At 39.6% G+C, this 24,970-nt stretch overlaps 1 protein-coding gene across 5 annotated transcripts in view; it reads right to left on the bottom strand.

Annotated features, from left to right (window-relative positions):
• The window catches only part of LOC136866895 (gastrula zinc finger protein XlCGF57.1), a 213,047-nt gene that overhangs the window by 63,932 nt on the left and 124,145 nt on the right, over positions 1-24,970 (bottom strand). For 4 of the 5 annotated variants that reach the window (XM_067143989.2, XM_067143987.2, XM_067143988.2 and 1 more), the window contains one exon: positions 8,555-8,638. In XM_067143989.2, coding sequence (XP_067000090.2) covers positions 8,555-8,638 — 84 coding nt within the window. Of the gene's footprint in view, positions 1-7,636; positions 8,147-8,554; positions 8,639-24,970 lie in introns of those variants that run through there. The other variant, XR_010859575.2, reaches the window with a different exon arrangement.

Below are 24,970 nucleotides of genomic sequence, written 5' to 3'. Positions count from 1 at the left end.
CAGAGGAAAACGTCCAGTGGTGTCAAATCAGGTGACCGTGCTGGCCACCTGATGGCACCTCCACGTCCGATCCATCAACCGGGGAATATCTCGTTTTAATACTTGCCAGGCCACAAGCGAATAGTGGGCAGGAGACCCGTCATGCTGGAACCACATATCCTGTCGTATGTTAAGGGGTACGTTTTCCAGGAGAACCGGTAACACTTCAGATAGAAATTCAGCATATCTGTTCCCCGTTAAAGTACCGTCAAGAAAGTATGGCCCTACTACATGGTCGCCGATTATCCCGCACCATACATTGACTCTCCATTGCCGCTGATGATCCACCTGCCTGAGCCAGTCTGGGTTCTCACAAGACCAATAGTGCATATTTCGTAAATTGATATGTCCATGGTTACTGAAGGTCACTTCGTCAGTGAAGAGAAGTCTCTGCAGGAAGTTCCTGTCGTCCCGTACTCGCAAAAGAACAGCACGGCAGAAATCCACACGTCTATAATCTCGCTCATCAAGTTGTTGATGCAAAGATATGTGATAGGGATGAAACTTATGTCGCTGAAAAATGCAAATGATACTTGCCTGGCTTATCCCGGCATCACGTGCAATTGCATGTGAGGAAGTATGTGGATTATGGGCGACGGCCGCCAGAACACCTATTGCCTTCTCTTCCCGTGTCGCTGGTGTGCGCTTGTTTCTCTTCACATTATTATTCCAGTGTCCGTTATGCAATAACTTGCGGCAAAGAGGTCGTATTGTCATATGTGACGGATGATCCCGGGCGGGATACCTCCCAGCATACAGTTGCGAAGCTCTCCTAGAACTCCTTCCACACTCTCCGTACAGTAGAAACATTTCCAGTTTCTCTTGGTTTGTGTAGGGCATTGCATAAGTACTCCAAACGCACTCCAAAACTGTACTGTACGTAACATGAGGCCCGTGCGACACAGGGTGGAGAAGACCTCTCCCTCCTACGCCCTCTAAGAGCAGCTACACTACCTTCCCTTACAATTTCCATTTGTTTGAAGAACGTGTGTCATTCACACTGCGATTGCATGTCAAAATCCACATTTTCAAACACTATGTCTACTCCAGAAGAGTAATGCTTATACGTTTGCACTTCCAGTAATGCATCTTATTGTTCGGATTCCTCTCCGGATGTACGTGATTAAGACACTCGAAGGGGTACAGAGAATAGTAGTTGTTATTTCATTTCTGGGGCTTGGACATCGTGGTCGTGTAGTCCAATGTGCTTGTGTGTGTGTGTGTGTATGTGTGTGTGTGTGTGTGTATACGGGATGTCTGTTAGAATGTGTAAGATAACTTGTGTTATTGTGGTGTCTGTAGTAGTGTTCTGTATTTGTAATTCAGCTGAGGAATTGGGATGGAGGAAGCCGCTGTTTTAAGGAACCATCCTGACATTTGCCACGGAAACACTTCCAGGATAGGTGAGATGGGTATCGAATCCACCTCTTCTCCGTTTTGCCTCACGAGACTGACAGTACCCCATTCTAGCCCACCAACCAGAATTAAATTGCTTACCAGAGCCAGGAATTGAACCCGGACCACCATGGCTGTTTGTTGTTATTTCATTTCCGGGGCTTTGACAGCGTGGTCATGTAGCCCCGTTTGCTTGGGTGTGAGTGTGAGTGTGAGTGTGAGTGAGTGAGTGAGTGAGTGTGTGTGTGTGTGTGTGTGTGTGTGTGTGCAGTACACAGCGCACCTCGTTTTTTCATGCGAAGGAGCAGTGTTACCAATGCTGGATTATTTGGGTTGGGTTAGGTTAGACATGAGGAGACAAACAGCTTGACTTATTATGTGGGATGTTCAGAGCTGATCATGGTGAGATGGCAGCAACACTATTATTTATTTATTTTACACGCATTAATCTCCGCGGAGCTCAAGCGCGACTGTAGTAGCGTGGATTCGGGGGAGCGCAGGTTAGAGTTCTGCCTCTCCCAACCTGAAAGTGATTTTCATGGTGTCCCATGTTCAACACCAGGCAAATGCCGGATAGGTACCTTCTGGGATAGGCCACGGCTGACGTCCTTTTCAAATCCTTCCCATTCCCATCCGTCGGAAAAGACGCTAAACTAAGTGCAACCTGTTACACATGGATGTCAAAACAAAACAAAACAAAACAAAACAAAACAAAACAAAACAAAACAAAACAAAACAAAACAAAACAAAACAACTTTAATCTCCCATCCCCGTTGTGAGTTTGCCAGTCATACAATAACGTTGTACACCCAGGGTATGTTACCATACATCACATTATGTTTACAGTACATGCTGGTATCTGTTCTGTGGCTCAACTCACTCCCAGGCAACTGCTTGTGCGTCAATGTGTCCCTGCCCGACTTCACGCCGTCTGATGGGGCATGCAAAACTGCGCATGCTGTTCTTAATTATATCTCAAAAAGTAATTGTCCTATTTTGAAAATAATTACATATTTGAACTGTACGCAGTCAAGCTTTTAGGCCAGCTGTATGAATTTGTACCGTTCCATTTAAAATATGGAGTTAGTATTAGTATCTCTGTTATTAATGTCCCCATGAGACTAAGTAGCACGTTATTTTACAAGGCCCTGGGTACCATTTAGGACTACGAAAACAGAATGCCGATATCTTTAATGGTGTAACGTGTTAGGTGAATCACCCTGTGTATATATACCAATGTACCAAATCCAATGTTTATTGATGTTTTTGCACCGCTGAAGAAGAGAGTAAACATGTACGGTAATTATCGACAAGGCGGGAAAGTGCTCTATAGAAATTTGGTGGTTAATTTGTTTTTAAGTTCTTCTCTAGACAGCGGGATGAAGAAAGCACGGACCATGCTTGGGCATGTGGGTGTATGGAATCTTGATGGACTCTGTTAGTGGTTTACACAGTTGTAGCTCAATGAACCACGCTGTCTGATGATAGATCTGTTCTCCGATTCTAGTGTAAACTTGGTCAATGTGATGGCACTTTCGTTCATGATCACAAGAGAGGCATTCACATATCTTGTCCAAAAAATAATGTTACTAAAGATGTTGTTTATTAATTTTGGTGTGTTCTAAATGATCCAGACAGATTTCAGCTATGCCAGTTATCAGATAGGTAACCCATCTTACTGATAAATGGTATTGTCAAATGTGAAATAATTGTTATTCGAAACCTTTTTTAGAATAGAGATGGCTCAGGCCACTATGTTGTGAAAAATGGGACAAACTTTTGAAACTGGCATGCTTGGGTACATGTTAACAAAAAACGATGGAATGGAGAGAATAGTTAGGTTGAATAGTAAAATGATTTAGTATTTCAACCACTTCATTAGTGTTCTTAATGGAGTTCCCAGATAAAAAAAATGGTCCTTTGAGGATATGTTGGATTAACTCAGGAATTTTATTTGAAAGGCTGGGTCTGTAATTAATCATGGGTCAAATAGAAACATCAGTTTTATGTATTTTGGGAAGAGCTCTGTCAGTCGGCAGGCCTGGATTTTTACTAATCACTTTTTCTTTCATTGTCAGTTAACCCTCCGTCAGGCGCACCTCTGAACGAAACAAAATCAGGCGCAGCCGGCCTGAGAGGCCACCCATATATTTTAACCCCTCCTCTCTACCTAATAGTTTGCTTAGGATCTAATACTTTGCTAGGATCTAAGGAAGGCAAATATACCAAACTAACGGGAAAGAAAGTGTTTATTACATGAAATAAAGCTTAAACTAAAACAACAAAAATTGATCACTTATCACAAAAGAAATGTTAAAATTAGACGAATTTAACATTATAAAAGAAAAGAACTGAAATACAAAGGTAAAATACACTGTCTTCTGACGTGGGACCATCATTCTTTGCCGCAGATGTGAGCAGAAACCTACGATGAATCTTCAGAATCAGCAGCTGAATAACAGGTCTGGCACAGCGGTTTTACGTGGCTTAGACAGATTGGTTCATGGCAATTATGACACTCGTAATTTGTCATCCTTCTGAATCCTGTTTCAGCCATGCATGTACCACACTTGCGTCTTTTGGGAGGTATGGAGGAAGACGTTTCACGTTCTTTTCGGGGCAAAAACCTTTTCAAGAGCATTGCAGCTGAGTAGGCATTAAACTTGTGTTCAGACTTTGCCGGGCTAGATGTCCAATCACTAGTTGATGAGACAAAGTTTTGAGGAAGATTCTCCTTCTTAGTGCTTCCAGTCCATTTCCAATCAAAATCACTTGGGAATTTATGCCGGCTATGTTCAGACAGGCAAAGAAAATGACCATCTGCCAGCGTCTTGTGTTCCGGCCCACATTGAAAGTTGCAGACATTTGGTCAGCTGTGTCAACTCCACCTTTGGTTATACTGTAGAATGTAATCCCTTCTGGCTTCTTCTGCACTCCAGTAGATTGATCAATGGCATCAGTTTCACAAAGTGATGAAATGAGAATTACATTTTTCCCTTTCTTTTGTATGTATGAAATCAAAGTGTTACCATTGTTGAATCCGAACAAGCTGCTATATTGATCCCTCCCTCTGACATTGACGAAACTGGGCGGCAACTGCCTTTTATTTTTTCTTACTGTCCCAACATATGATAGCTTCTTCTCTTTCAAATATTTACCAGATCAATGTCTGAAAACCAATTGTCACAGGTTATGTTACGCCCTGTCTCAAAAATAGGCTCAGCCAATCGTTTGACCACGTCACTTGGCTTATTGCTTACTTTATATGGCCCTTCAGGCTGTCTTCCTGCATAAATTTCCATATTGTATGTGTAGAACATTCTGGCATCAACAAGGGAAAATATCTTTATCCCATACTTGGTGGGTTTAGATCGTATGTATTGTCTGAAACCGCACTTTCCACGAAATCCTGGCAACATCTCATCGATTGTGACATTTTCTCCCGGAATGTAGTTCTTTTGACAGTTGTGAACAAAACAATCAAACAGTTCATGGATTGGGCAAAGTCGATCATATTCTTTCCGTTGTGAACGGTTGGTACGATCGTCAAAACGAATACAACATATGAGGAAACTGAACCGTTTTATACTCATCACGAGGCCAAATTTTTCAATCCCATCTCCTTCTGTTACCCATAGTTCCTCCAGACTCTGACTGTTCGCTCTGTAAGCTCCAGCCAGGTATAATAGACCAATGAATGCCCTAATTTCTATGAGGTCTGTTTCCCTGGCATCTCTATCTCTGGCAAATTTGGCTTTGAATGAGTCAATATATTGGTTGGTATATTTGACAATCAATTCCAAAATATCTGTATTGAACAAACATTCCCAACATTGTAATATAGTTTTACAATTTCTTGCATCTCCTTTTACACCTGGAAGGTGTGTAATGATGTTGTGACGTTGTGCACGACGAACAGCAGCCGGAGATGGCTTTTTGGTCCACTTTGTCTGTTTATCTTTTCCAAGAAAAAAGGCATCCGATATGTTCTCTTCTCCTTCGTCTTCCTCACCACTAGTCCCTCCTTCCTGTTCAGTTTCTGAGTCCATTTCACGTTCTTCAACCTCGTCCTCAGAAGCAATAATACCAATATAAATGGTCCGTTATTGGACATTATAAATTTTCCAGCTAGCTCATTCTTGGTTGCCAGCGTTTCGCCCTCGTGTGCTAGGGTGGGCTCATCAGTTGGTACCTAGCACACCTACCAATACGCTGGCTAGTGCATACCGTGGAGGCCACTGCGTAGGCTAACTGGAGCCACCGGCAGTGCCAATGCACTAAGAGACTTTGTCTCATCACTAAAAATTGATGCCTGCTTGGCCATCAGATGATATAGATGTTGATTCCCATAGGGTACCTGAAATATTTGTCCTAATGCCGGTGGCTCCAGTTAGCCTACGCAGTGGCCTCCACGGTATGCACTAGCCAGCGTATTGGTAGGTGTGCTAGGTACCAACTGATGAGCCCACCCTAGCACACGAGGGCGAAACGCTGGCAACCAAGAATGAGCTAGCTGGAAAATTTATAATGTCCAATAACGGACCATTTATATTGGTATTATAAATTTGCTCATTTAGGACAAATATTTCAGATACCCTATGGGAATCAACATCTATATCCTCAGAAGCAATGTCGCTTTCTTCACCCAAATCCTCAACTAAAGCAGGATCATCACCATTATCCTCAAGGAGGATGCTTCGTATTTCCGCAACATCCTTGGGGTTGGAGACAACATACAATTTTTGGGCCATTTCAGCAGGAAATGTGAAACTAAAGATATAAATACTTAAATTAGTTATCGATGTAACGTTATCAGGCGCACTCAGCCTGAGAGGCCAGGTTCAGAATAGCACTTATTTCTAAAGATATTGATGAATTTTCACACAGAACAAGCTTATTTTGAGTACAATTAACCCTTGCAATAAAAATATACTGAAAAAACTCACCTTGAAAATTATGACGTAATCGGGCGCAGTCGGCCTCGCAAGCCGCAGAAGTTACAGGCGTGCCGCATGGAGACTGGCAGTCAACTGAGGTACGGTGTCTTATGCACTGCCACGAGTCAGGAAACTATTCGTAGGGGCGGCCTGCTGGGGAGTGGGGTGGAGGGAGGGCATGCCAGAACGTGTTTTCCTGGCCTCTCAGGCCAGCTGCGCCCGACAGAGGGGTTTTTTTTTTTTTGCTAGGGGCTTTACGTCGCACCGACACAGATAGGTCTTATGGCGACGATGGGATAGGAAAGGCCTAGGAGTTGGAAGGAAGCGGCCGTGGCCTTAATTAAGGTACAGCCCCAGCATTTGCCTGGTGTGAAAATGGGAAACCACGGAAAACCATCTTCAGGGCTGCCGATAGTGGGATTCGAACCTACTATCTCCCGGATGCAAGCTCACAGCCGCGCGCCTCTACGCGCACTGCCAACTCGCCCGGTGAGTGTTTGTTTAAACTGATGCTGAATCTATAGCATAGGGTCTTTTTTGATTCCACTCCTTTGTTTCCATGGCATGCCTGTTTCCTCTAGCATGGCAGTCTTTTGTTCTACATCAGACATAAGATGTACTTAACATCACATTTTGACAAGAAGATCACAACCATAATTTTTGTTGTTATATACATTTTAATGTTATAATTATTCCTGCAACATTGTTTTTATCTTACATACATGTTTTAGTTACCACATCTTCTTCTTTTTACGGCTTTTCCCACACCTGTGGGGTTGCAGGTGCAAACTGTTGCACACATGGATTTGGCCCTGTTTTGTGGCTGGATGCCCTTCCTCATGCAAAACCTATATGGAAGGATGTAATCACTATTGCGTGTTTCTGTGGTGGTTGGTAGTGTGGTGTGTTGTCTGAACAAAGAGAAATACCCAGTCCCCGAGCCAGAGGAATTAATTAAATGATCAAAATCCCTGACCCAGCCGGGAATCGAACTCAGGACCCCGTGAACTGAAGGCCTAAATGCTGACCATTGAGCCAGACATGTTAGTTATCACATGATCTGTGCTGAAGATGGTCACTGAAACTAGTCCCATACTATAAAGACAGCAGTCGGCCGACCCCAGAGGGGCCATTACCCTGCAGTGTGGGTTGTGTACCTCACAGGCACTACATCCATTTTCAATTCAACCCTTCAACAATTTCCCTTACTCAAACTGTATTTCCTTTTAAACTTCAAGTACATTGTCCTTTATTATTTGCTATACCTTTATTTACAGAGTGTGGTATTCTGCCACAACATGCCTTATAATGTACAAACAGTTTAACATGTTACATAAAATAAACTTAACATGTATTACAGATAACTTATCACACACACACTAAAATGCTAAAATATACACATATAAATAAGTTTTTAAATCACATTAAAAGGACAAAAAGGGAAAAAACTGTTAAAGACAAAAATTTATTAGGCTGTCATCCATCCAGTTGCCCTCTATGGTGCAGAGTATTGGCGTAAAAGTAGAACATCGACTGCCGTTATGGAAACCAGAATGACCGAACAAGCAGCTGTACAGTTTGGGTCATGTAACTATCAGCTCGCATTCAGAAGATAGTGGGTTCGAGCCCCACTCTCAGCAGCCCTGACAGTGGTTTCCCATTTGCATAGCAAGCAAATGCTGGGGCTGTAAAGGCCAAGGTCAATTCCTTCCTTCTCATTCCCATTCCACTGTCAGCAAAAGATCTATTTGTGTCGGTGCAACATAAAGCACATTCTAAAAAGTAAACCAGAATGCTTCGCTAGACATCGAGATGACACTCCAAGAATGACATCTGCAGTAGACATCACAGACAAGTTGAGGAAAAGCCAGCTACAATGGTAGGGACAGGTTTTTCGAATAGACAGTACATCTGTCGCAGCTGCAGGAAGACCAAAGCAGTAACTACTAAGTTTTAAAATATCAACACAATTCAAAAGCGCTGGTACCAATGATATCACATGATATGGAGATGAGGTCTCTGGAACCATCGTACCTTGCAACTACTTCTGAAGAAAATGAAAACTTGCAATCTCATATATTTCCACTAATACCTTCAAAACACATCCTTTGAAATGGAGGTTCCCAATAATGAAATCTGCTCAGCTGTTATCCCACAATTTCCATCATCAGACAATTGCTTACCTCAAAAGTATCTTCCTGTGATGGCCCTGGCTCTGCTAACTCAGATCCAGCTTCTTGTTTGAGAGGTGCAAGTTCAAAATGTTCCTGTGAAAGAGAAAATGCATCTGCCAATCTAGTCACAATTCATGTCATGTCAGCTCTAAAACTTCATTAATGCTTTAGCGAAAATTCCTACATGTAGAGGAACCTTAAAACATGTCAGCATGGAAAACTAGATGTCCTGTTAGAATGCTAGGAGATATTTTAGTATTATTTAACAATTATATCGTCCTCCAAAATATCACTGTGACATCCAAAAAATGTACAGAAATACTGACATTCTACTCATCCTACAGAAAGAAACTCTCAAAAATTGGAAACGTCGAACTTTACTAATGATATCTTTTGAATAGAACACCGGCAAGTAGAGCTCAGCACATCTCACCTCAATCTGAAGGCTAGCTGGATCCTCAAGAGATCTACCATCAGCTGTCACGGAGAGTCTGTATATCATTAAAGTATCAAATCAAATCAAATCAAAATCTCTTTATTTGCAAATGAGGTGTCTACCTCGGTGGCAAATGGTACACTAAAATACATTATTGTCAAGCACTAAATATTAAATTAACAAGAGAAGAAAATTTTTCCTATAATACAATATTATACAATTTACGCTAACAATGTTTTCTATTAAACACACAGCTCATCCTTAATAAATTTATATTGTTTACAAAATTCTAATTATAATATCTCCAGTACTACTTACAAATATAGTCAACTGATATACAGTATGTGGAATTGCTTCAAATGATACTATAAAACTGGTATAACATTAATATTTACATTGCATTTATTTATTTACTATTTTTTTTTACCCGTTCTGGATCCTAAGTAGCATAACGACCTGCTGCGTCTTAACCAGAGCCCCTTTTGCCACCACTTTTCAGAGTTCCTGAAGGGCCTTCACAGCTACCGTAGCGGTCCCAGGGCCCTCGAAGTCCCCACTGTACTTCACCCCTACAGGCAGTCCCCTACTTTGGCTGTCCAAACTCCTTAGACCAGGGGATGGAATTAATTTATTCACACACATTTTTTTATTTACAATAACCTGCACCGGTCGAATGCCCTCTATCACTTCATTTATTTTCTCTGTTGCTGTTTATTCTCTTCTTGAATATCTGTACAGATTTTGGAAAAGGATCAAACACTACCCCTGGTAAACTGTTCCACTCCTTCACACCCTTCCCAATGAAGTAATGAGCAGAAAGGTAGTTTCCTGTTACTTTCATTTCCTAGCTAGACAGTGCTGTTACATATAACTCTACTAAGCCAAATGAAATGTATACATAAATCAACCTTATGCACAACACTTACTGGAACTGGCTGTACTGAGAATGGTGTTACATGCACTGCTCAGACCTCAGTCACTTTCATATTATCATAAGACTGAAGCATAAAAATACTTGTTTCTGCCCATTCCAGAAGACATTCTCCATTGCATACACTCTACATTTCCAGAGCAGCCCATGCCACATATAATTTCGGAAGGAAGTTGTCATGTACAAAACCCCTAAATCTCATGAGCCAACCCCTGTATATGCATACAATCATATGAAATAATTCTTACGTTGTCTCAAGCACTTTGATGTGTAAATGCTCTGCCATCTAGTGCATTCTCAGTATGGAGTTCATTTACAGAAACAGTCCCTTAACATATCTGAATCAATTCTGGTTTTGCCTGCCTCACAGCTGCTATTTACTGTCTTGAGGCAGTTCAGTTAACAACAACATTCATCAACGCTTTTGAAATGTAAAAAACATAATGTGAAATATGCAACCTTATTAAAGTCACATTCTAGAGAAAGATGTGTTTTAAGCAATCTACTGCGAGGATGTGATGTAGTGCTCTGCGAGGAAGTGTCCACTCTCTCCTCCCTGACCATAAGTGTTGAGTCAGGCATGTAGAGGAGTACAACACCTCTTTCACAATCTATTAGGTGAATTTTCACTTTCTCACATGTTGGATTCACAAAATATGGTCAGAAGTGGAGGCTGAGGACATTGTAATACAAGTAAATTTACTAGTCAATGTTCATTAACATAGGAAAGTCTAGAAAATAGTGACATATTGCCTTAAATATAGAAATGAGTGAAAGATAATAAAATTAAGGAGAGTGTGATAAAGTGATCCACAAAAGGTAGAGGGAAATGACAACAAAGAAAAGTTTTAATGTGATAAAAACTGACGAGTCCGAGCGCCGCAGCCTAGCTGCTGTAGAGACCTTCAGAGACCTGTTTCTTTCTATCAGAGGAATAAAATTAGCTTACCATGGTTCTTCTAGGACATATTTTGCTTAGGAGACTAAAAAGGGACAAAACCTAGTGTGCTACACACTGCATCCTGCAAGACAACTGTACAGAATTTGTGCTATACAAGTAAGCAGAATCATCGAAACAGCTCTTTCTAGGCAGAATCATGTGTTACCACTTTCAAACAAACTGTACTGTAGGTGTACGGCAGCATTCTTGAAAACATTACTGGACATGACATTGTATTGTGTCGTGTTGTACTGAAAACTGATATCCGATACCATCCCGCACAAATGTTCAAATTGCAAGCAATCAACTTCATTTTCTGTATCAAAATTTAATCACTAAGTTTTACAATATTTACAATTCTTCCACACATGCTTTTTAAACATGTTTTTTAAACAAATTCCCATTTCCTTATTTTATTTCATTTCAGAAATTGAAACAAAGCTCCCTTCACAAATATTGATCAACAATCAGCTTCAAAGTTCCACATTAGACTCAATCCAAGACACCATAAGCAAACTCATAACATATAACAACTTACCTGGAAGGAACAGAAGATAAAACATTCAATAATTTGAACAGTATTACGAAGTCATTTTTTAAAACTTTTAACCTCAAACAGACATTTTAATGAAACAAAATGAAATTTTTAACAACTATTCAAATGAATAGACATAGTTTTTAAGCTACCAACTATGTAATCATCCGTTCTCATATCATTAACACACTAACCCCTACATTGTTTTTAATATCATTTAATTTAATTGGTATTTTTAGTAGTTTTTAAGTGAATCAATGTACCTGCAAATTAATGTGTTTAAAATCTTAGCAATTCACCTAAGCTACAATAACAGCTGAGGATGTTCCTAAATAAGGAACGAAACATGTACTGTTGAAAAATAAAAAATTTGCCAAAAGGCAAGAAAAGTATCAAAACAGTGGAAGAATTTTAAATATTGTAAAAGTGATTAAATTTTGATACGGAAAATGAAGTTGATTGCTTGCAATTCTAAGGCCAACCAGGCAAATAAACAAGGCAACATCTATTTCAATCTAAAGGTAAAGGTAGCTAAGTTAACTAAAGACATAGATTTCTTAAAGAAATGTCTTAAAGACAACCTAGTTCCTAAATTTCTAAGTAAAACCCAAAAGAAACACGTACCCTCCAGGCACCACTTTGAAACACAAAAGAGAGTCAATCAAATATGGCTAAAAAATGAAATAAAGTACATTTACAGAAAGAAAGCATTTCTCAATGGTAAAATGTATTTGGCACATCTCCAAAGTACAACACTACTGTTACCCTTAGAGTGGGATTCGTTTCAAAGTTACACCCATGAAAAAATGGATATCATTTTAAGTAAAAAACAGGAAACCCTTAATAACAAATTAACATCGTTAAAAAATGCCAAGATAAAAAATGAAAATGGCAAAGCTTACTCTTCAAATTCAGAAAATGAATTGGAGGAATACCCTTTGCCCGTTTAGAATATTTCTAAGGTTAATCTCACTGAGGAAGAAATGAAAACCCTAAGTCAAGGCCCTAATTTCAATTGGATAGGTAGAATCAAAGAAAAAGAGCTAATAACTACCATTGCAGAAGTAGAAACAGCTATACAAAAACTCCCTAACAAAGTTCAGAGTGACGTCAGACACGAGGTAAAAAAGAAAATTCCGAACCTAGTAAGAGGCTTAATAGTTTCCCATAACAGACATAAACCTACTTCAAGTTTATCACATAAAATAAAACAAGAGGAAATAGTAATTACCAAAGCGGACAAGGGAGGGACAATAGTAGTTTTAGATAAGGAGGAATACATCAAAAAAACAGAAACTTTCTTCAATAATAGCACTTTTTCGGAAATAGATCGAGACCCAACAACTAAAACTCAGAAAGAGTTAAAAACACTATTAAGAAATGCAACCTTTATTTTAAGTGAACAAGACGCCCAAAAACTGATAAACATGAATCCTGGCCTTCCAACAGCAAGAGCCTTACCAAAGTTACATAAAGAAGGAATTCCCATAAGACCAATAATAAACTTCCGCAACAGCCCTACTTATAAAACATCGCAATACGTACATACATTCCTAACCAAACATTACGTTTTTCACAACAAGACACCAATAAAAAATTCAGTAGACTTTTGCAAAGTACTCAAAAACTTTAAATTAACACCACATCAAGTAACATGTTCCTTTGATATCAAGGACATGTATACAAATATTCCAGTGGACGAAACAATAAAAATCATCAGGAAGAATCTTAGAGAACATAAACAGCTCGGCATACCAGAAGTAGAAGATTTCATTAATCTACTTAAATTCGTTACTAAGCACAATTACTTCACTTTCAATAAAAAAATATATAGACAAGAAGGCCTCCCAATGGGTGCTCCCACTTCAGGCATTTTAGCCAATATTTATCTTGATTACCTCGAACATACCAAAATAATAGGACAAATAGAAGGTCTCAATTTATGGATACGCTTTGTGGACGACACTTTTGCCGTAATAGATCGAAGAGAGAATAACAGTGACGATATCCTCAATAAATTAAATACACTTGATTCCAGAATAAAGTTTACATTAGAGAAAGAAAAAGAAAGCTCCATTAACTTTTTTGACATAAATGTAACATGGAAAAAGGAAGAGTTTGTCTTCAAGATACACAGAAAACCCACTTTTACTCCCATTACAATAAAGAACTACTCATTGCACCCAGAATCACAAAAGAGGTCAGCTTATTACAGTTACATATATAGAGCGTTTAATATACCCCTTACACACACAGAAAGAGAAAAAGAACTGCTCTTTATTCGCAAACAAGCCCAATACAATGGTTTTGAACCAAAAATAATAAACAAAATAATCGGTAAATTCAAACAGAAATTACAAACTAACCTAAAACCTGAAACAAAAAAGAAAGACAAATACGCCAAGTTCACGTTCAATAACCCTAACTTATACACAGTAAACAATTTGTTTAGAAAATATAATTATAAGATCGCATATTCAACCAGCAATAACACAAAGCATAAATTATTTAATTACAATAGTGTTAATTCCCTAGGAAGAAACAAACATTCTGAATCAGGAGTTTATAAATTGAAGTGTCACCAATGTAAAAAAAGTTGTCGGACAAACAGGGCGCAGTTTTACTGTAAGATACCAGGAGCATGTCAACGCTGAAAGACATAAAAAAATTTCCGCGATGGGTCAACACATGAGTTCAACCGGACATCAATTCACAACCATAGAGCTGGATTTAACAATATTGCATAAAATAAACAAAGGAGCTCTCCTTAATACTTTAGAAAATCTATACATTTATTTAGAACAAAAAAGTAATCAGGACAACAACCTAAATGAAACTATTGACATCAGAAATCGTATATTTGAAGGGGCACTATCAAGTCTTGAAATTTTAGGCAAAAGACGCAATACAAATAGTAAAAGGATAAATAAGACCGAACCTCCGCCATTTTGTACATCCCCTCTCCCTAGCCCTTCTAAAGTTGAAGCCGTGACAGTAACCAACACGCCCCCTCCGCTCTCCGCAACCTTGCCTCCCCGTAAGGAGGAGCATACAACGGAACGCACACACCATTACTATACAAGACGCAAAGCAGCAACAAACGTCCCTCCAGGGTCACAGTAGAATTGGAATCTAACATAGCAAGGTAAAGAACATTTTTACACACTTAGTTATTAAGACACATGTTTTTTAAACAAATTCCCATTTCCTTACTTTATTTCATTTCAGAAATTGAAACAAAGCTCCCTTCACAAATATTGATCAACAATCAGCTTCAAAGTTCCACATTAGACTCAATCCAAGACACCATAAGCAAACTCATAACATATAACAACTTACCTGGAAGGAACAGAAGATAAAACATTCAATAATTTGAACAGTATTACGAAGTCAAACATTTTTTTAAACTTTTAACTGCAAACAGACATTTTAATGTAACAAAATGAAATTTTTATCAACTATTTAAATGAATAGACATAGTTTTTTTTATTTTTTTTTATTTGCTAGTTGTTTTACATCGCACCGACACATATAGGTCTTACGGCGACGATGGGACAGGAAAGGGCTAGGAGTGGGAAGGAAGCGGCCATGGCCTTAATTAAGGTACAGCCCCAGCATTTGCCTGGTGTGAAAATGGGAAACCACGGAAAATCATTTTCAGGGCTGCCGACAGTGGGGTTCGAACCTACTATCTCCCGAATACTGGATACTGGCCGCACTTAAGCGACTGCAGCTATCGAGCTCGGTAGGCATAGTTTTTAAGCTACCAACTATGTAATCATCCGTTCTCATATCATTAACACACTAACCCCTACATTGTTTTTAATATCATTTAATTTAATTGGTATTTTTAGTAGTTTTTAAGTGAATCAATGTACCTGAAAATTAACATGTTTAAAATCTTAGCAATTCACCTAAGCTACAATAACAGCTGAGGATGTTACTAAATAAGGAACGAAACATGTACTGTTGACAAATAAAAAAATTGCCAAAAGGCAAAAAAAGTATCAAAACGGTGGAAGAATTTTAAATATTGTAAAACTTAGCAAATGTTCAAAGTCGTGAGTAGCTGACCATACCTCTATGACAGAGACAAATTCCTTCAGAATGTGGTGTTCGTATGGCTATGGTAAATTCCATTTTCAAGTGATTCTGGGATCACATCCTTTTTATCACTCAGGGCCACATCAAAACTGAGATTTCCATCACAGTGAGGCTGCAGTTCATTGTAGGCAGAAAGAAGAGCACACAGACAAACAAAGCTGAATTCCATACAGGTTGGGCTGTGAAAGTTTGGAAGGAAGTCATATTTTCAGATGAAAGCCATTCTGAAACTTTTGGTCAGCGTGTTCCTAATATGCCTAAACAAATGTCTGACAAAATGCCACAAGTACAAATGTAACAAGCGAGGTACAGTAGTTTCAAACACCTTGCACAACATCAAACATCCAAAACGGTGAAGACATTTTTGAGGACAAAGACACTGAAATGCTCACCCAATGAATGTAAGAGCCATTTGTCAGAAGAATCTGGCTATATCAAAGAAAGTGGGGATGATGTGTTTGCTTATCACAGTGTGGTTTCATGATAAAGACATAAAGAATATTTGCATAAAATTGGTGGAATCCATGACAAAACATGCTGCTTTCTTTTGAAGGCACATCAAGTATTAGGGTATGACCTCTGGTAACTGCAGAACTGATTCTCCAGATTAAGAGGTTTCGGAATGTTTAAAGTAACCTGGAAAGTGAATCTGCAATGCTCTTTATTGAGCCAGTGACAGCTATGTTCAAAAGATGCATGATCTGTCCTCTGAAACAACACAGCGTTAATAGGCCCTCAACACACTCTCCAATAAAGGCAGCAACCTTCCATACCCCAGAAAAATCTGCCAAGAGGAAATAATTACAAATAATGAAAATCATTGCGAGTCTGTTTTGAAAGTAATCTTATGAAAAATGTAAGAAGTTTATTTTACTTTTCCACCTATTCAATACAACTCAATATTTAAGTTAGAGTTACGTGTACTCTAGCCAAAAACTGGATCAAGATCACCAAGGACTTTCGTGTAGCGAATGGCGGGAGGTAATCAAGATGACATCAAACGTTCCAGGCAGAACACAGGATAGAAAAGTCTATCATAAATGCACCAGAGAGAAAGAAACATTGCCTCATGTCCTGGGATCTTGCCCCTACGGCGAAGTATGGAGAAAGTCATGTCACCACAGGGTAAGATCCCTGATTGCAGAAGAATTCCGCAGTATAAACTTCTGAATACATGAAAAAGTCCACATTTTGTTTGTGGCAAACAGCAGAATATGGACTGCTATAATTGTCTTTATTTTTTTTTTTTTGCAAGTGGCTTTACGTCGCACCGACATGGGCAGGTCTTGTGGAGACGATGGTATAGGAAAGGGCTAGGAGTGGGAAGGAAGCGGCTATGGCCTTATTTAAGGTATAGCCTCAACATTTGCCTGGTGTTAAAATGGGAAACCACGGAAAACCATCTTCAGGGCTGCCGACAATGGGATTCGAACCCACTATCTTCCAGATGCAAGCTCACAGCTATGCGCCCTTAACTGCATGGTCAACTCACCTAGTTGTCTTTCAAGCTAATTACAAGAAAGGGTTCATTATCGATCTGATTCAAGCACCATGTCGGCCAGCCTACTGAAGTCCACCTAGAGAAGCAGAACATCTATGCACCAACCATACTACTGTACAAAATCTAGCTGAATGAAAGTGAGTTTATCAGCCTCGTGGGACTATTACCTGGCTTGTTAGAGTTCAAGCTGTCTATGAACAGTATTCTGAGATATCACTTGTTCAGAACTTCCTTCTACCACTATAAGATAAAATGTCTGCAGCTCTACTTTGTCAGCTGGGCAAGAAACATATCTCACTTACTGTGAGGTTCCCCTTAATCTGCATGCTATGGTACATTATGAACAGAGCCTGAGAGCCAACTAAACTGTTCACTCCATTTTCAATAATATTACCAAAGGTCTCACAACTAAACTTCTGCTGAGATAAGGGTAGTAATGGTACCGCACCTTCTTCGCAATGAACACCACCCTTCACAGAATCCCTCATCACAGGGTATAGTTCGTACTGAACCACATTTCATCAAACCATGACGCTCGTTTCAACTACATGGTGACTGTTAACAAGGGAGTTGGCCACATGAGTGGCAGCTGGATGATAGTGTTATTGCCAATAACATCTAGGCACCACTGAAACATCACTTGATAAGCAATAGGACTCAAAGCACACACAAATTCAAGACAGTATCCTATCCAAAGGCTGTGGGTTATTCACTTCTTCAACATAGGACATGCAATACTATCAATATCGGTATATATATATATATATATATATATATATATGCAGAATATATGTCTGTGTATTCCTTATACAAATCCATGTCATTTCCCCAATCTGAACCAAATTTTGTATATCCTGCAGATGACCGTGTCTACAGGAAATTTTAACAGCCCTTTCCATTCGAGTGATTTAGGCCCATTGGCACATTAGCATAAGCTCATTTTAAGTCACATGATACAAAGAACAAAACTCGGTTTAAAGCCATTATGGATATACTGGCACCACACTACCCCCAGTCTAGGAATCACATAAAGAAATGACTGGCCATAACCATGACGTCAGCTCATACATCCTACAGCAGAATACAGGCCTCGTGTTCGGAGTAGGCACATGTACGACTGTAGGCAAGTCTAAGGAGATATTCTGCTTAAGCATTTCAAACTCATAGCTAGCGGTAATCTGCCAAGATACTCACTGTTTCTGGAACCACATTTCCATACTCCAATCAGCATAATGACTGTGAATAAAGCCTAAATGCTACTTTCGATATTTACAATGTTTAAATATTTTACTCATAAATTTCTACACATATGACGTACTGTATGGATACAGGCACTGTGGGGGAAAGCTATCATTAACACCTCTAGGGTTGGAGGTGAGGAGGAGATGGCATATGAAAGTAATCCAAAATAGTGTCAAATCCATAGATTTTTGGGGCTGCTGAGATGAATGGTGACACTCTGGATGACGTTTAAGTCTCCAAGTTCAGCCCCATTGGCTTGGAGGATGAGAAGGCATGGTCGACTTTTGGATGAATGTGTATATGTTCCAGCATAGCTCTGAACCGAACTTGGTATACATACGACTTACGATATGGAAATCAATTCTGTGGGAGTAAAACACTCATAGCACCCCTTTAGGTGGTGGATGAATGGGGTGAAGTATAAAAATAACAGGAAATGACCAATATTAATGTAGAATCAATAGTTTTCACTGAGATGAATAGTGACACTCCAGATGTGTTCAAAACCATGTTCAGCCCCATAAAAGCATGGAGGTGAGAAAGAGTGAAAAAGAAAATGTCCAAAATGACCAAGATTACAGATGAATGTGTGTGTGTTCCAGCATAGCTCTGAACCGAAACTGGTACAAATTGAATTACTAACCGAAAGAAATGACTGTGGGTGCAAGACACTGCCAGGGGGCGGGTGAAATGTAAAAACTAACCAAAACCAACTAATATTAGTGTCAAATACAAAGTTTTTGGGGTCACAGAGGTGAACTGTGACACTCTGAATGCTGTTTAAGACATAGTTCAACCCTACTCAACATGGAGGTTGAGAAGGGGTGAAAAAGAATCTTATGGAAATTTTCGAGCATAGCCCGATTTTCGGGGGGATGAATGATGAGACCTGTGGAGAATCTCTTTTAAATAATGTTTACTGTATGGTGTAAAATATTATTGTAGAATATTTTATTTGTATTCCCTTTATCTACCTAAGTGACTACTAGATTGTAAATTATTATTATTATGGTTAAGTGATATCTTGTAATGTTCCGGAAATTATGTGAAGCGGACTTTTGGAACAGGGTGTGTTGGCCCCTGTCGATTCTAGCAGCATGTCTTTACTAATTCTGGAAGACGGAAGGTTCGCGATTAGGGTTTGCCAACGTTCTGGAATATTGTGAAAACATCGCGACTTGATAAAGAGTTTTGATTGGTGGATCTGGGTGGCGATGAGAAAGTTCCTGTGCTCTGATTGGTCACTCGGTAATCTCACCGGGGCCAGCCTTGCCTTTTTAAGAGAGTGAGGCGAGATTTCGTGGTCTTTCGTTCTCTCATCAGTCCAGCGATCAGATGCACATCGGCGAATCCTCGCTCCCGGGATGGCATACCTTGGGGTAAGCACTGTTGGTTTCAGTTCCACCTTAATTTACATTTAATGTTCGCTTGTATTTTCACATAGGAGTTACCCTACTCGCCACTCCATTTCTCAGATGCCTTAGTAAACGTGTTAACTTTCATTTAATATTGTATTTGTATCCTGTGGTTCCAAGATAAGCTTTGGGCACAATATGACATTAAGACCAAGTCACCAGCATATGCCAGACTACTTACCATACTTCCACCTAAATTAATCCCTCCCTACCACTTTATACCTTTCAGCAGATGATCCATGTAACCTACATTTTTTGCTGGTGGCTTTAAGTCGCACAGACACAGGTAGGTCTAATAGCGATGATGGGATAGGTGAAAGATTACGGCATTGTCTAACCCCTTTAAGTACTCTGAACCATGAACTCATTTTACCATCAATGCTCACTGCAGCCCAATTGTGAAGATAAATGTCCTTCATTAATCTAAAAAATCTATCTTTAATCCCCCAGCCCCCAGTATGGCGAACATAATTTCCCTTGGTACCCTCTCATATGCTTGCTCTGGATCTACGAAACACAAATAAAATTGTCTATTCCTCATGTAGTATTTTTCAAATATCTGGTGCATACTGAAAATCTGATCCTGACAGCCCCTCGGTGGTCTTAAATCACACAGGTTTTCATCCAACTTCCTGTCAAGCAGTGATCACACCCTCCTGTCCAAGATGCCAGTAAATACTTTGCCTGGCATACTAATCAATGAGATATCTCGATAGTTGTTGCAATCCTTCCTATTCTCTTGCTTAGAGATAGGTGCAGTTACTGCTTTTGTCCAATCTGAAGGTTCCTTACCAACAATCTATGCTAATCTTATTGCCCTATAACCGGGCGAGTTGGCCGTGCGGTTAGAGTCGCGCGGCTGTGAGCTTCAATCCGGAAGATAGTGGGTTCAAATCCCACTGTCAGCAGCCCGGAAGATGGTTTTCGGTGGTTTCCCATATTCACACCAGGCAAATGCTGGGTCTGTACCTTATTTAAGGCCACGGCCATTTCCTTCCCACTCCTAGGCCTTTGCTATCCCATCGTCACCATAAGACCTGTCTGTGTCGGTGCAACGTAAAGCAACTAGCAATTACTGCCCTATGAAGCCATTTCATCCCTGCCTTCCCACTATACTTCACCATTTCAGGTCTAATTTCATTTATTCCTGCTGCTTTATGACAATGGAGTTTATTTACCATCCTTTCCACTTCTTCTAGAGTAATTTCATCAACACCATTTTCCTCCTACCATGAGCTTGGTCGTCCACGACACCACCAGGATGATTTCCTTTTGCGTTGAGAAGATTTTCAAAATATTCCCTCCACCTCTCCAGTGATTCCCTGGGATCTATTATGAGTTCCAATGGAATTACCCAAAACACTGGTTTTTTTCATTCTCCCTCCCTTCCTAAGATTCTTTATTACTGTCCAGAAAGGTTTCCCCTGCTGCTTGACCTAGCCTTTCCAGGTTATCACCAAAATATTCTCACGATTTCGTTTTTGGATTCAGCAACAATTTGTTTCGCTCTGTTTCTTTCATCTACATACAATTTCCTGTCTGCGTTGGCACTTGTTTGGAGCCATTTCTGATAAGCCTTCTTTTTACGTTTACAAGCTGCTCCTACTTCATCATTTCACTAAGATGTTTCCTTTTACCCACCTTTACACACAGTTGATCCTAGGCATTCCCTTGCTGTTTCTACTGTAGCATCACTGTATGCCACCCATTATCTTTCTATATCCTGAACCTGCTTATTTTCCACTGTTTGAAACTTCTCACTAATCACATCCATGTACTTCTAACTTCCTGGTGCTGGAGATTTTTTTACCGTTATTCGCTTGCAGACAGAATTCACTTTATCTATCCTAGACCTAGAGATACTTAGTTGACTACAGATCAGATAGTTGTCTGTATCATCGAAAGTCCCCAAATAACCTATACATTCCTAATGGATTTTCTGGATTTGATTAAGACATAGTCCCTTATGGGTATGGTACCCCTACCGTCCCATGTGTAGTGGTGAATAGCCATATGCTTCAAGAATGTATTCATAACTGCTAAATACATAACAGCCCAGAAGTCCAGCAAACACTTCCCATTCCTACTAGATTTCATATCTTCCTCACATTTAGCAATCACCCTTTCATATCCTTCAGTTCTGTTTCCAACTCTCGCATTGAAATCGCCCATTAGCACTATTCTATCCTTGCTGTTGACACTGACTACAGTGTCACTCAAAGTTTCGTAAAACGTGTCAATTTTATCTGAAAACACTGAGACAATTTTCGTCCTAATTCCTCAAACTGCCAAATCTACCCACATCATTTGCACATTTATGTGGCTACTAGAAACTATGTTGCATGCAAGAGTATTCCTGATGAAGAGCCCTACCCCACACTCTACCCTTCCCTTTTTAACACCCCGAATGCATTTTATAATTTTCTATCTCTTCCTCGTTATCTCCCTTTACCCGAGTATCAGTTACCCCCAGCACATCCAGACGCATCCCTTTTGCTGACTCAGCCAGTTCTACATTCTTTCTCCCGTAAGCCCCATTATTAATGATCGCTCCCCATCTAATTCCATTTTTTTGCCAAGTTGCTTCATAGGAGTCCCTCGCCTCAATCTTGAGTGGGACTCCCATAGCTCCGAGGCTTGCTTAAAATGTTCTCAGCTTGGTAAATTCATACAGCAGGGTGCTACCCTACTTACACATAGTCAATGTGAGGATCTCTCCTCTAACGGGTTGCGGATCACTTCTGGATTGTATAGTCCTAGCTACCTGAGCACGAGGAGGGCCACGACTCAGAATACATCCGAGATGCCCATGCACGTTCTGTAGCAACTGGTATCCCGACACTCAGGACCACTTACTAGGCCACTCAGCCGTTGCCCGTGGTTCATGAACTAGGAAGTGACTACAATAACCCACACCACGCACCTAACTTAAACTTTGACAATAATTTAACACTATTAACCCAGTTTTGTACTGCATCTCTTGTTGCTTTTCTTTAAGTGTTGTTTATTTATTTGACCACAAACCTATTTATTTTTCTGATCAAACTTATATTTTACTGTGTCAGCATTATTTGTCCAATTCACTAGGGGTATGCATCTTTGTTTGATCTTTAAGTAAAATCTGTTCCATTTCACTTTTCTCTGGTAGGAATTTTACGGATTTTTTATGCGCAGCTTTCCATCAATCCAAATGATTAGGTATCACATAAGTGTCCCAGTCTTGTTGTTAGCTGAGAGTTGGGTTCATTACACTTCTTTTGACGTACTCTTGATACAATTAATTTTTAACAACTTGCTTTACATCTCACGGACATAGATAGGTTTTATGGCGATGGTGGGATAGGAAAGGGCTGAGAGCGGGAAGGATGTGATCGTGGTCTTAATTACAGTACAGCCTCGGTATTTGCCTGGTGTAAAAATGGGATACCACTGAAAATCATCTTCAGGGCTGCCAACAGTGGGGTTCGAACCCACTATCTCCCAAATGCAAGTTGATACCTATGTGATACAATTACATCTGATAAATGAAGGTTACAGATATCTTTACAAGGTCATGAGGGTATTATTTAGTGGTTGATGTAAAGGTGAAGGTACACAGTTCCATGGTCCAGTGTATGTGACTCGGACCGAGGCCACTTGACACGAGAACTGGAAAGGATTCAAAGAAAACCATCATGATTTGTTCTTGCTGATCGCGAACATAAGAATAGTGTTATGAAGACTTGACAGTAAGACGGTGCCAAGCAGTATTTCCCGAGCTGTTAACAGAGAGAATATTAGTAGACGAATAAGCATGAGCAGGGCTTTTAAAAGCAAGGAAGATGAGGATTCAGTGTGAATTCAAGACGGAAAAACTGAGACAAACATTAGGTCGAGGAGTAAATGATTCATCACTAGTTCAGAGTTCTTTCAAATCACTTCACAAAAGACTTGACAAACAAGTGATAGGGAATCTGCTGCCAGGAGACATAGAAATAATGTTTTGTTATGTGTGATCAGTTCACATGGCTAACTCCCTTAGCCACACTTCAAACATTATAGACTGTTATGCCTTTCTGTCTGCAAGCATCACTGAATTCACTACAATCATACATTATTTTGTAACTAGCTCTGTTTAGTTCCATACCTCATCCCCCCTTACCCTCCATGACCAAGTCCATCATTCTCCTCAGTATCCTATTCCCCTCCATTCACCTCACATGATCCCACCACCAAAGCCGGTTTGTGTGTACACCTTCATTCATGGGGTTCATTCCTAACTTAGCCTTTAGCTCCTCATTCCAAATACCATCCTGCCACTGTTCCCACCTGTTTGTTCAAGCGATCATTCTTGCCACTTTCACATCTAATGGTTCTGTAAGAAAATATTTTCCACCTAATCGATACCCTTTTATTTTGCCTTTGGGAATTTATATCATTAAATTTGTACTTAACCAGAACTACTTTTTATTTAACAACAAAATATACCAACAGTATGGCCTCCCCATCGGTGCCCCAGCCTCAGGAATACTAGCTAATATATATATGGACCACTTGGAATACTCTCACATTGAAAGCCACATTAAAAGGGCTTGATTTGTGGGTACACTATGTAGGTGACACATATGCTATAATTAATAAGGATTTTAATGACAGTCTTAATATTTTGAATGTCCTGAACACCTTAGACCCAAATATACAGTTTATTATTGAGGAAGAAAAAAAAAATCTACCAACATTTTAGACATTAAAACAAATAGGAAAGGAAATCAATTTTACTTTGGAATACATAGGAAGTCTATATTCACTCCAACCACGAAAAATAATAACTCTTTACATCCTCACTCACTGAAGAAATCTGCGCGTTAAAGCTTTATTAATAGAGCCTCTGAGGTTCCTTTAACCAACCAAGAGAGAAATAAAGAACTCGCTTTTATCCGACAACAGGCCTTGATTAACGGCTTTAAAATTATTAACGTGTTAATCACCAAACGTAAGTGCAAACAACAAATAAATTTAGTAAAACAGTCTGAGAAAACAAAAAAGTACCCGAACTTCACCTACAACAATCCTAATATTTACACAATCACAAATTTATTTAAGAAGTACGACATCAAGGTAGCGTTTTCAACAAATAACAATACTAGGCACAGGTTTTTCAACCATAACACAGTTAACAAGTACAAAGAAGAAAGTTTCCAAGATTCAGGAATTTATAAGTTTATTTGCTAGGCCACGTATGTAGGTCAGTCTGGACGGAACAAGGTATCATGAACACGTCAATGCGGAAAAATATAGGTTTTCCGCATGGGAGTACACATGAAAGAGATGGGTCATAAATT

This window comes from Anabrus simplex, chromosome 3 (assembly GCF_040414725.1).
Source record: "Anabrus simplex isolate iqAnaSimp1 chromosome 3, ASM4041472v1, whole genome shotgun sequence".
In the NCBI taxonomy this organism is placed as follows: Eukaryota; Metazoa; Arthropoda; class Insecta; order Orthoptera; family Tettigoniidae; genus Anabrus; species Anabrus simplex.
This window is presented reverse-complemented; position numbering and strand designations above follow the sequence as displayed.